The sequence below is a fragment of the Schistocerca gregaria genome, chromosome 1, assembly GCF_023897955.1.
Source record: "Schistocerca gregaria isolate iqSchGreg1 chromosome 1, iqSchGreg1.2, whole genome shotgun sequence".
NCBI classification, from domain to species: Eukaryota; Metazoa; Arthropoda; class Insecta; order Orthoptera; family Acrididae; genus Schistocerca; species Schistocerca gregaria.
In genome coordinates, this window is record NC_064920.1 from 502,640,601 (window position 1) to 502,654,446 (window position 13,846).

The window sequence follows — 13,846 nt, forward strand, 5'->3', positions numbered from 1 at the left end:
ACTGTTTATTAGGACTCGTTCACTCCATAGGCACTGGTGTCCACTCCACACACAGCCATCCACCTGGTTTGCAGCCTCTGGTATGTATTCCATCCCTGACCCATTTAGTGTGCCCACAATTCTCAATCCTATGGTATAAGCACATGAAGTCACCACCAAACTTCTCACTGAACCTTTGAAGTCTCTCACTGAAGCCTTCGACTAGGCACAAAACAAGAGGGCCTCGATCAGTTCTAGGGACAATGCATCAGATCATAAATTTGGTAGAAACTCTGTGACCAAGGTTGGTTTTCTCAACCACCTCTGCCAGTTACTGGGGTTATCCTACTATGACCTCGCTCTCCAGATAACATATCATTTGTTCCAACATATGCCACAATTGACAGTTGGTTGTATGTTTTTCCCCAAAGCTCCCAAAACAGCCTCTTCAGCGTATTGACTGAGGACTCCACAAACACATACAGAATGCACAAGTTTATCCTTGCCATCCCTTTCTGCCATTTCCTAATGGGTATCATTATGCACCCTACATCTGAAGTGTCAATCATTAATGAACCTCTTCCCTTTTATGTTTGCATTCTCTTGACAAAGGACACAGCATGCTTCAACAAAATTGAAGTGTGTCTCACTAGGTCAGTTTCAGTTTCAGTGGCAGACAGCACCTTAAACTACTTGGTCTGGGGGATAGGTGCAGCACCCGGAGTTCTCCCTGGTCCCGCCTCCCCAATCATGGCCTAGACCCAGCACTGACATGCCACTCACAGTCAAGTGAGGTACCTTGGGAGTTCACCAGACACATCCATTTGCAGCAGCTTCCAATCATGATAAGAGTTATTTCCAGCTGCTTATGAACAGCAGCTAGCTCATCCTGTGCCTGAGACCACCAGTCACAGTCGGTACAATGTTTACCTGGACACTAACCAAATTAACTTGAAATAAAGCTTACTGGTGGTTTTAATTTCTACAACAATTGCAAGTTCACTTTAATACATGCTACAATAAGATAAGAGCCTGGAATAAAAGTTACAAATTCCTTGAAAAATTTTTTATCTTTAATTCTGTTGAAATTATGCTTCCTAACAGACTAATGAATCACTGTTGAAAACAATGATGATGTGTGACAAATGCCATCAATATACACCAGTGTTGAAGGGGAAAAATTAATGGAACACTTATTTTTGCATCAAAGTATTTGTACAAGTTGACCATTTCGAATTGTAGCTCACTGACACTGTAGTCATGGAAAGTGTACAGTTTTACATCTCTGAACATTTAAAGCAAACTGACAATCTTTCAACAATTTTAAACTTTACCTAGATCTGACAGGATATTTACATTTTTTTTCTTCAAGTAGTACATCACATTAGACAACTGCATAACCTGCAAAACGTCTGAATTACTAATAATGCTGTCAGACAGGTCATTAAAATACAACCTAACAGTAAGCTTTCTAAAACATTCTGCATCCTGACTACCAATAAACTTCTGATCCAGTCACAAATTTAATTTAATACTACATATGGTCACAGTCTTGTTAATAAGCATTGATGTGGTACCAAGTCAAAAGCCTTCGAGAAGTCAAGAAATACTGCAGCAAACTAATCCATCCTTGATCCATAGCTTTCAGCAAGTCATGTGAGAAGATCTCAAATTCTGTTTAACATGATCAGTGTTTTTGGAATCCTTGCTGGTTGGCACCGTGGTCATTCTGTTCAACATACCTCATTACTTTTGATCTCAGATTTTATTCTACAATACAGTTCACAAATAATAATGTTGTATTTCTCCATACATATCAAACCATAAAGGTTACCTGACATACCTAAGAAGAAAACAAATGACAATCATCATGAAATGAAATTTTGATGATTTATGAGACTAAACTTAGAAGTATTGTCATATGTCCTACTTACAGAACTTTTAAAAAAGTCCTTTAATGCTCCTTTTATTTTATTCATCTACTTTTACATACATACTCCACAAGCCACTGTATGGCAGAGGATACATGTACCACTACTAAACATTTCCTTTTCTACACCACTTGCAAAAGAAGTGATGGAAAAATTACTCTCTATGTGCCTCTGTATGAGCTCAAATTTATCTTATCTTGGCTGTTCCTGCACAAAATGTACATTTGTGGCAGTAGAACTGTTCAGCAAATCAATTGCAGATGCCAGAACTCTACATTTTCTCAATAGTGTTCCACAAAAACATTGTTGTCTTCCTGCCAGGGATTCCCATTTGAGTTAACGAAGCATCTCTGTAACATTCACAGGTTAACTGAACCTACTGTAGCACATCTAGCAGCTTTGATGTCTTCCTTTAATTCAATCTGTTGGGGAGCCCAAACACTTAAGCAATACTCAAGAGTGAGTTGCACAAGAATTCTATATACAGTTTCCTTTGTAGATGAGCTATGCTTTCCTAAAATTGTCCCAGTACACTAAAATCAACCATTCACTTTCCCTACTACCAACCTTATGTGCTCTCGCATTTCATGTAGCTTTGTAACATTATGCCTACATGTAAAATCAACATGACTGTGTCAAGAAGCATACCATTAACACTGCATTCAAACATTACACGATTACTGTTCCAGTTCATGTGCAGTAGCTTACATTTTTCTACATTTAGTGCAAGTTGCTATTCATCACACCAAGCAGAAATTCTGTTTAAGTCATCCTGCAACCTTCTACAGTGACTCGAAAATGATACTTTCCTGTATACTACAGCACTGTTAGCAAATGGTCACTGAGTGGCTTACCCCATTTTGTTGGACTATTTATGTATATAGAGAACAAGCACAGTCTTATTACATTTCCCCAAGGTAACCCTGACAATACACCTGTCTCTTATGAACACCCATAATCAAGGACGTGGTACTGCGTACTATTACTTAAGAAGCATTTGAGCCACTTGCATATCAGCGTATCATTCTGTATGCTCGGACCTTCATTAAGTTTGCAGTGGGGCACCATGTGACATGCTTTCTGGAAATCTACAAGTCTTATGACATTTTATAAAACACTTATTGCAAGAGATTCAATTTTATTTTTAATTCATCTGTGTCAGTTACAGTTGTTTCAGTTGGCACAAACATTATGTATGTTTTATGTATGAAATTTACAGTTCAAACTTGTTTTAATATCTCATGTGACAATTTTATATACATTTTTAATGAAATATTATTCTCATGTGCAATTAAGGAATCATTTTCTTGTAGACTATGAATTATAATTGATGTTAACTGTGTTCAAATGCATGTTTCTAACTTGCTAACATAGTTTTTACATGTGAATTCTGTGCTATACATTTTCACAATTACATATAGGAGATATTACTAAGACAGTCAACAGTAAGCCTACTGCTCAGATACAGCTACAACAAAACTTCGAGAATTAAACAAATGTTGTTTATTTTACATTATAATAACAATATCTTGAAATTCAAAGTTCATAATATTTGTATCATCATACCTGTAAGATATATACTTTCTTCATATGGCATTGCACTATTGAATGCCATGTTGTTTGTTATTGGAGGTTCTCTGAATGTATGCCACACATCAGATCCAACGTGATATATATAGACTTCAATACCAAACACAAAAATGTACCCTTGATAAACACAGCATGCCACAGAGTACATATTCTGAGGAAGAGATGAACACTCGATCCATGATCCTGAAAAGAAACCTATATATAATATACAGTAATGGTAATGGTTAACATTTCTCTTCCTACCTTTATGAATAATAAAATATATTATACAATGAAAGTTACCACAACTACAAGTCTTGTTCTCATTAAACTGCTCAGACCATTTTATAATGCTAAAATATAACTATGACTACTTACCAGAATATCAGAAAACTTATCTAATTAGTAAAAGGCCATTTGTTTCAGCATAATACAATATATCTTGCTCACTTTCAGATTTCAGAACACTTTTATTTTGTTAAGTGAATGAAACAAAATTAAACAATCAATCATTAAATTCTGTTATTCCTCCACAACCTATCACTCCTATTCATTTATTTAACTTGATTTTATCAGGGCCATCAGTTCCTTGTTCCAGTTACCTAAGAAATGACAATTTTAAAATGACAAATAGTATTAAAATGATTTGAAAGTCTACAGAGAGAATGTGAGTAAATAATACTGACTATGAACGAATAAAGTTAGTACTACCAGTACTACTTCTGGTGCCGCATGCATTTTTTTATATTGGTATGACTATCAACCAGTGGTCCATCAGAATAAAAGGTCACTGCAAACTGTGGCCATGAGCAAAGCAGAGCACCCCCTGGTGCAACATGTAGCTGAACATAACACGCTTGATTTCAATAGGTATTTCACAAACCAGGCCATCTGGGTCCTCCCCTCCACCACCAGCTTTTCTGAATGTGCGCAGATGGGTTATCCTTGTAGCACACTCTCCTTTCCCAAAATTACCCCAATCTAAACCTACAGTAACCTACTGTCCACAAATCCTCCACCCAACATTTTCCAGCTCCTTGTCCTTTCACCACCTCCTTTTCTATATACCCTCACCACTTTTGTGTGCCATCCACCCTTTCCCCTTCTTCTCTCCTTTTCTTACCTCCGCATCTCATCTCCTGATGCTGGACCTTGTGATCTCTGCTCCCTGCAGGGATTGCCAGATAGAGCTCTTCTCTCCCCATACCCATACATGCCATTCCTCCCCCTTTCCCACCCCACTCCAGATTGCTACTCAAGTGACACAAACATGCAACAACTAAAGGAACTGTTTCAAAGAATACATACAACAGCAAGTGGACTGGGTTAGTTCAGGGTTGTTTGGGGATCGCATGCCAACCATTCAATAAATTCTCAACAACTAACTTTCTTTGGTCAGTCCTATTATCTGTAAGATTATACGATATGCACCACTAATCTTTCCTCTACACTTTACTTATTGCCTATCTTATAATTGTATTTTGTTTATATCCCAGAATTGTCTTAATCACAATATTTTATGCTTAGTTAATATATGTAAATTCAGGGGAGAACTTTCTGAGCCATTTACGATTAAAACATGGTTAAAACTAGGAGATGGTCTATCACCACTGCTCTTCAACTGTCCTCTTGAATAATTGATGAGAAAATGGTTGATTTGATTTGATTTGATTTTAACAGGGAAGCTAAAACAGTTTAGTTCCAACCCACCACTTCCCGCACCGAAACTGAGTTTATTGTGCGGTATCACTCCCTGTATATCTAGTAAAGCCAACCAATGCCCTTGAATAGTGCAAGGAGTCTCTTTACCAGTTTTTTGTTAGGCACAATTTCTTCAGGTCTAGTTGTCCCAAAGATTATGTATCTTTTGCTCTCCAATGCCATGCATTCGAACATTAGGTGTGATTCACTTTCTTCACCCCCGTCACACATCCTACATTTAGGGTCTTCTTCCATTATACCCATTGGGTGTAGGTGTTTTTTTAAATTCCCATGGCCTGTCATCAGTCCAGTCATGAGTTTGATCTCTTTCCTATTCAATCCCAGGATTACAGAGCTTCTTTTAAAACATGCCTTGGGCATCATTACCATCCCATGTTTTTGTTTATGGACCTTAGTCCAATATTCTACATGCTGTTTCCTAAGCCAGTTCCATGGTTCTAGTTTGACCATAGCACTGGTGATTGTCAGGACAGGTTCCAGTCCAATAAATGGAGTCATTGCCCCCATCCTGGCCAATCTGTCAGCTTGTTCATTGCCACAAATCCCTGAGTAGTCATGGACCCACACTAGGTTTACCCTATCATTTCCCCTTAGCTCCACCAGAGCCATGTGGCATTCTGCAAAAATCTTAAATCTTGTTGCACGAGCTGCCAGTGATTTCAGGGCTGCCTGGCTCTCTGAATAGACATAGATGCTACGGTAATTGTAGCACCTACACATGTTCTCCTCCACACATGTCCTGATTGCAGTAATTTCAGCTTGGAATACAGAGGCCAGTTTTCCTAGAGAGATGATGCCCTCCAGTCTTGGCTGCCCCTGACCCAACTCCTTGGTCCAATTTCGACCCATCAGTGAAGCAAACAATGTCCCCGTATGGTGTCGAACTGTTTTTTCCCACTGCCCCCTGCTTCCAACTATTATATTGTAAGGTTTGTTGAAGCAGTTGGGAGTTATTATATAGTCAGCAGACATTTTCCCAGCCATTCCTATACTTACCTCACTCACTATGTTAGTCTGTGATTCTGGATATCCAAATGAGACCCAGTTTTTGCCATTTTTAAGTTTGTATGCCCCAGCTGCTGCCTCCATCTTGACCCAAAGGTGTAGTGGAGGCACATCCAGCATGGCTTCCATCCCAGCAGTTGGTGTGCTGCTAATTCCGCCTGTTATCGCTAAGCAGGCCAGTCTCTGCCCCTTAGCAAACTCCTTAGCTGCAACCTGCTGTTCTACATTCTTCCACCACACTACAGCCCCATAGGAAATCCTAGGTCTAACCACTGTGGTGTGTATCCAGTGCATACTACTGGGGCTTAGGCCCCAGTTTTTGCCACAAGCCCTTCTGGTACTCACTAGAGTACTTTTTGCCTTGGAGCAGATGATCTTAATGTGAGGGGTCCCTGTTAGTTTCTCTTCTAAGGTTACTCCTAGATATTTCACTATCCCGTTCACAGGTAGAGTTTCATCAGAGAGCTTCAGATTCCAACTTGAGTGCTGGATATGCCTCTTTGAAAATGCACTACAACAGTCTTCTTAGAATTGACACTCAGATCCTGTTTGGTGCACCAATTTTGCACAATGTCCAATCCTCCTTGTGCCATATTTCTAACTGTGTCAGTAAATTTGCCAAGTATTACTATGACAAGGTCATCTGCGTATCCTTGGCACAAGCATTGTCTGGAATTTAGTTACTCAATGTGTTCGTTCACCACTAGATTCCACAATAAAGGTGACAGAACTCCTCCTTGTGGGCAGCCTCTAGTGGTGTTAATTACCATCTTTTCATTCATCATTGTAGCCTCTACCTTCCTTCCACTAAGCATGGCCCTAGTACACTTACATATAGTGGTCCCTAGGTCATGTACCTCTGTTGCCCTTACCATGGAATCGAATGTCGTATTACTGAAGGCCCCTTCAATATCCAGGAAGATGTAGAGGGCTATTTCTTGGAAGTGAAGTGCTTTCTCCACCCTCCAAATGTGTTGGGGAAGAGCTGTCTCACACACAATTTACCTGGTTGATATACATGTTGGTTTGAATTTAGAGGGGCCCTAATTAGCCACCTCCCCCAACGTAAACATTAACCAATTTTTCCAATGTTTTGAGAATGGGAAGGGCAGACTGATTGGTCTCATATCCTTGGCCTTGGTATGATCAATTCTCCTTGGCTTTGGAATGAAGACAACCTTCACTGTCCTCCAAGCATTGGAAATGATTCCTACTGCTAGGCTAACACTGAATAACCTGCATAGGATTCTCATGAAATTCTCTCCTGCCTGTTGCAGGAGAGCTGGAAAAATTCCATCTGGGACAGGTGACTTGAACAGTTGGAATGTTCCCACCGCCCATTGGATTTTACTAAAGTCCACACACTATTTGGCCGATTCCCCGTCCTCTCTTCAAGTACCTGAGAACCATTATCTCTCCGGGATTATATTCTGGTCTGTGTTGTCTGGCAGAGTATATTGAGGAAAGCGAGTTTTGAGGAGCAGTTCCAGCATCTCATGTGCTGTCTTTGTATATTCTCTATCCTCCTTCCTCAACGTACCTTCTGGATTGGTTGGTACTCTAGTGAAAATTCTGTGAAGTCTGGCTTGAGCAGCCTTGCTCTCCCCTTCCTCACAGAATGCCTTCCAGGATGGCTTCTTTGCTTGTCTGATTGCAAGGTTGTAATTGACAAGGGCCTCACGATATTTAGTCCATTGTCCTTTACGTCTCACAATGTTACTTTGACTTTGTACCTGAATGAATTTTATCCATGGTAGATGCTGTCGAACTCTGTGACTGTTCCTTTATAGGGTGTAGAAAAATATCTGCTACCAGTCACTTCGTACCTGTCTTCTTTGAATTTCCAAGTTATTAATCCACCAAGGCACACTCCTATTTGTGCACTTCTTGGTAATTGTGCAGTTGTCCTGATATGAGGTCACTACTCCCTCATACTCTACTGGATTCCTTATTGAGGTTTTAATTTCTGATAAGCCTAAGTCAAGATCCCTCCTATATGTCACCCAGTCTGTTTTCCTCGGATTCCTATAGGTCATGGTCTGTCCGATACCCATTTCAACCTTGAATTTAATGTACATGTGTAATTTTTTGTTTGTGTTTATCAAGTGGAAACATGTTTATCTTCTGTATTTTTATTTTCTTGTAATTGTACTTGAGAACAAAATCACTTTAATACCCTATTACATCCAGTATTGACAATAATGGTACAAAGAGAATCCTAAAAACATAACAACTGGAACCAAGAAAGATGATACAAATCTAAACTGTTTGGGATTCGGAGATGACTTGGCATTACTAGCTAATAATGTACAAGAAGCTAGAAATCAAAAAATGAGGTTGCTAAATATAGCACAAAAAATAGGACTTCAAATATCTTCTGAAAAGACTAGGATGATGGTAACAGAACCACTAGTAATAGACTGTGTAACAGTAGACAACAGAAAAAATTAAAATAGTCAAGCAATTTAAATACCTTGGAGAGATTATAACACACAACTTGGATGAAAAACCTGCTTGGTAAGAAAGAACCAATAAAATGATACAAGCTCAAAACTAACATGATCTACATACAATAAGAAATGTCTATCGGTTCAAACAAAATTAAAACACTACAAGATGGTGGTCCAGCCACAGGTGACATGCACAGGAGAGACTCTTTTTAAAGTCACTAGAGAAACAGAGTCGACAAAATACTAAAAGTAGAGAGAAAAATAGCTAGAACATGCATAAATAAATAATACCAGAAGGAAGGACAATAGTGGATAGTGTACAGGGAAGTGCAGCCCATCACAGATACTATACGTAAAAAGAGGATTTCTTTTTTTGGCCACATAATGAGGATGCCAGAAACCAGGTTAGCAAGAAAAATTATGCAGAAACTGTGGAATCTGAAGCAACAAGTAGGATGGATCAAGGAAATTAAAGAGTATATGGGGGGAACTAGATATAACCTTGGATGATCTGCAAAACAAGACAGAAAATCTCAAGAAACTGAAAGACAAAAATATATGATTTAAACGAAAATTAGACAAATGACACACAATGAAAAGGGTATTTACAGATGAGGAAAGACAGGAAAGATCAGAACAAATGAAAAGATACTGGGCAGTTAAAAAAGAACGAAACATGTGCCTACTGAAGAAGAGGACCAGGAAATGATTGTGACTAAAGTGGTCCAATGAGGCCATAAAAGCAAATAATTATTATTATTACTATCACTATTATTAGTATAATTATAATAAATATATGTGTGTATATGTATCACAGGTTTTTTACTTACTAGTGACAACATTGTATTTTGTGACAGATGCTGTTATTAATCTATGTCGCCCAAAACCTCCAATAACATAAATTTCATCATTGAGACAACACACAGCATGATGTCTTCTAGGTGATGGTAAACTGAAACAATTAAATTTCACTAAGTTTTAAAAATTATTATTTCTCGTTTAAAGTCTCAACAAGTTGAGTAGTATATCATACACTATGTTGTAAAATGTCATTATGCACAGTCTTTAAAAAATGACTAACATCTGAAAGGATATAAATAGCTGAATATTATTCCACAATAAAACAGAAAATCTAATACCTTGTTTCATATGTCCAGTCTTCCTTGAATATATCATATTTCCAGATAGACTTGTTCCAGTTGGCATGTCCCATAAAATATTCACCCCCAATAATGAAAAGCTCCCTTCCTGAAACATCATTACATTACAGACAGGCATAAAGGGTTGTAGTAGTTCACCAGTACATCAATCTTTCTTGCAACATAAGGAACTCTACATCTTCCAGAAAGAGATTTTCACTCTGCAGTGGAGTTTGCACTGATATGAAACTTCCTGGCAGATTCAAACTGTGTGCCAGACCGAGACTAACTCGGAACCTAGACCTTTACCTTTCGCGGGAAAGTGCTCTCATTCTGGTAACATCCCCCATGCTGTGACTAAGCCATGTCTCCACAATATCCTTTCTTCCAGGAGTGCTATTTCTGCAAGGTTCGCAGAAGAGCTTCTGTAAAGTTTGGAAGGTAGGAGACGAGGTACTGGCAGAATTGAAGCTGTGAGGATGAGTCAAGATCATACTTGTGTTGCTCAGTTGGTAGAGCACTTGCCCATAAAAGGCAAAGGTCCCAAGTTGAGTCCCGGTCCGGCACACAGTTTTAATCTGCCAGGAAATTGCAAATCTACATCTTGTTTTGTCTGAAGCCTTCATGCTGACTGCAAAAAGTGTTTAAATGTTTTTGACTGCAAAAAGTGTTTAAGTGTTTTTGCAAAAAGTGTTTAAGTGTTTTTGCTGCATACTGAAAGAATGTTGTAAGTTATATTGACAGGAAAAAGGCAGATACATTAGGATGTATCTCCCATCAATGACAAAGGTTATTTAGGACACAGTACAAGCTAAGATTGGGTAATGATGTGGAAGTGTACCAGCTGTGTCATTTACAAAGGAACCAACCCAGTATTTGACCTATGCAAATAATAGTATTTGAAGAAAACCAAGACTTGCATATTTCAAGATGAATTTGAGCTCTCATCTTCCTTAGTGTCTTATCACTGCGCCACTCTGCTCAGTGTAATTAATAAAACACGAGAATAAAACAGTGGGAGCTAGTTGCACTGATATGCTCACAAATTTAGATGTAGTCTGAAGTTAGTATTACAACAAATGTTGATTATCGGAGAGAAATTAACTTGAGCTGAATTAATGCATCATTTTATTAGAGTAAAAATAATTCATCCAAGAATTTAGCACACTTCTGGCTTTTCAGCTGCAACTGCAGGTCAGAAAAGGTGGGGATACTTCAAATTTCATGTTCTAGTTTTCAGCTATGAAATGACAGGTGTCACGTTATTTTGAATATCTTCCCCCAATCAAAAGTTAACAAACTTCTTATCTGTTTACATGAGCTAGAATGTGAAAATTAAATTGAATCACCATGTCTATCTCAGTACCATGTAAATACAAGGTCCCCTAAGTTAAATATATAAGACTGTAAATTTGCTGCCAGTTCTCTAGGAAAAAATATGGATAATGGAGGAGATCTCATGATCATAAAAAAATTGAGTCCAAATCTACTGATGTCACTAATTACTACTCAGATCAACAGTTGAAAGATAGAGCTCGTGAACTCTGACTACAAGAAACATCATCCATAATTTGATTGATTGATTGATTGATAATTGTTACAGTGTACAGTTCCCCACGGTGAAACTTTCAAATATTCTAACAAAAACTTTTGTCATTGCCATGCCAACTAACAGGTAAAATAAAGAAAATGGTAGTCTGTGGAGACTTAAATATCAATTTACTGAAAGATTCAGTTAAAAGGAACAATTTATACATGTCACTGAACATTTAAAACATATGTCCTCTTGTTAATTTTCACATCGGAATCACATAGGAAAGCAGGACATTAACAAAGAATATTTTTGAATGTCAACTCTTAAACAGTGATATGCTTACCCAGTAACGAATGGCTTCTCTAAGCATGATGCAAAACTAGTCATACTAAACAACCAGTGGTATAAAGGAGAACAGGGTAATTAATGAACATACTATAAAAAGTTTCAAGGCAGCCTCACACGAAGCTGGCTGGAGCAATGTGTATACTATGACAAATATAAATATCAAATTGATCTTGTTTTTTCTGATGCACCAACCAGATAACACAAAATTAGAATGACAAAATATTGACAACTGGTATTCTCTCTGACTTGTCAAAAACATCTGATTGTACAGTTCACAGTATTCTAACAGAGAAACTCAAATATTATGTCAGATCTTGCTGGAAACTGGTTTTCAACATATCATTGACAGGATGCAGAGTGTTGCATTAAGAACTGCAGCAACTGTACACAATGATACAGCATCTTCAAGTTAGGGAAAATTACTAAATGTATACTACAGGAATTGAAACTGGGTTCACTGCATTTCAGCAAGGCACAGTTACTGCTCAACTGAGTAAACAGAATGAAATTCGCAAAAGACATTACATCCTGATACTTACATGTCCCCTTTTTACTATCCTTGCCAGATGCACAGTGAAACTGCTCTGCAGCATCACACATTCATTCATTGCCACAAAAGTTTACAGATTTGCTTTTTCTAACAATGCTTGTATCAACATGAATTTGTGACCAATTAGTATAACTTCTTCCCGCTGCAACATTCTTTTTCATCTTGGAGGTACTATCGCGAAGTTCCATGCAAATGTTGTGAAACTGAAGGTGTTGGACCGAGGATGGAGCAGCGTCCTTAGGAAGCAAACGGAGGCCAAGGTTAACATGGGCCACTTCACGGAGCCAGGGTGGTGAAGGGTTCACACACAACAGGAAAGGTGCAAGTAGTGTGAAGTTAAGCTGCTGTATCAAGTGCCGAAAGCGGGCTCCAGGAGGTAACAGAGAAGAAGGACAAGCTCCATACTGATGATCAAAGGAATCATCAAAGAAGAAGGCATAGGGTGGGTGGTCACACATGGCAAACAAACGGCATGCATACCTGCTGAGGAGAAAGTCACGGTGGTAGGACAGGGTAGTTCAGCAGCTTCAGCATACACACTAAACTGGGCTAGTATAAAAGGTGCCCGTGGCCAAACGGATGCCACAATGGTGGAAAGTGGTGAGACGGTGTAAAAGGAACTGGCATGCAGACGCATAAACAAAGCACCCATAGTCAAGATTCAAACAGGCAAGTGACCGGTACAAATGGAGGATGGTGGTTTGATCGGCACCCCAGGAAGTACCATTGGGGACACATAAGATTGAGGAACCACAAACAGCGGACTGCCAGGTAAGATTCATGGGAGGACAAAGAATGTTTCCTATCGAGCATGAGCCCCAGGAATTTTGTAGTGTCAACGAATGGCATGGCAACAGGTCCAAGATGTGAAGATGGTGAGAGAAACCAGTTGTGGCACCAGAAATTCATATAGACTGTTTTGTCAGTGGAAAAGTGAAAGCCTGTGCCATTGCTCCAGGAGTAAAGACAATCAAGACACCTTTGCAGATGTCGTTCTGTGAGACAGGTCTGTGGAGAACTGCAATAGATGGCAAAATTGTCAACAAAAAGGGAACCAGAAATGCTTTGTGGGAGACAGACCACTATATTGGCGATAGCAAAGAGGATGACACTCAGGACGAAACCCTGAGGCACACTGTTTTCCTGGATACAGGTGTCCGACAAGACAAACCACATGCACCTTAAAAACTCGATCTTGTAAAAATACCTGAAGGGAGCAAGGCAGGTGGCCATGGAATCCCGACGTGTAAAGAGTTTGGAGGATACCAGTTCTCCAGCAGGTGTCAAAGGCTTCCTCCAAATCGAAAAACACTGCCACAGTCTGGGATTTCCACAAAAAACCATTCATGACATGGGTGGACAAAGTAACGAGATGGTCAACTGCAGACCCTTCTGCACGAGAGGAGCTGTGGGAGGCAGTTGCTGCTCCGGCAGGGGAGAGAGGACTGATGTCCCCTGCATTTTGGAGGGGGAGGGGGGATGAGGCGGCTTGCTCCTGCTTTGGGAGCAACGGAAGAATATTTGCCCCCTACCACTAAGGGGGTGGATGCATTCTGGTGCCTCGGAGGCCCACTGTTCGTGGCACAGAGTGAGGAACCACTGGCACTTGGGATGGCATT

General features: G+C 39.3%; 1 protein-coding gene across 2 annotated transcripts in view; it reads right to left on the bottom strand.

Moving 5' to 3' along the window:
• The window catches only part of LOC126354173 (kelch-like protein 38), a 138,463-nt gene that overhangs the window by 42,963 nt on the left and 81,654 nt on the right, over window positions 1-13,846 (bottom strand). For both annotated transcript variants that reach the window (XM_050003611.1, XM_050003621.1), the window contains exons 3-5: window positions 9,796-9,904; window positions 9,487-9,608; window positions 3,477-3,683 (exon numbers count right to left, since the gene is read on the bottom strand). In XM_050003611.1, coding sequence (XP_049859568.1) covers window positions 3,477-3,683; window positions 9,487-9,608; window positions 9,796-9,904 — 438 coding nt within the window. The remainder of the gene's footprint in view (window positions 1-3,476; window positions 3,684-9,486; window positions 9,609-9,795; window positions 9,905-13,846) is intronic.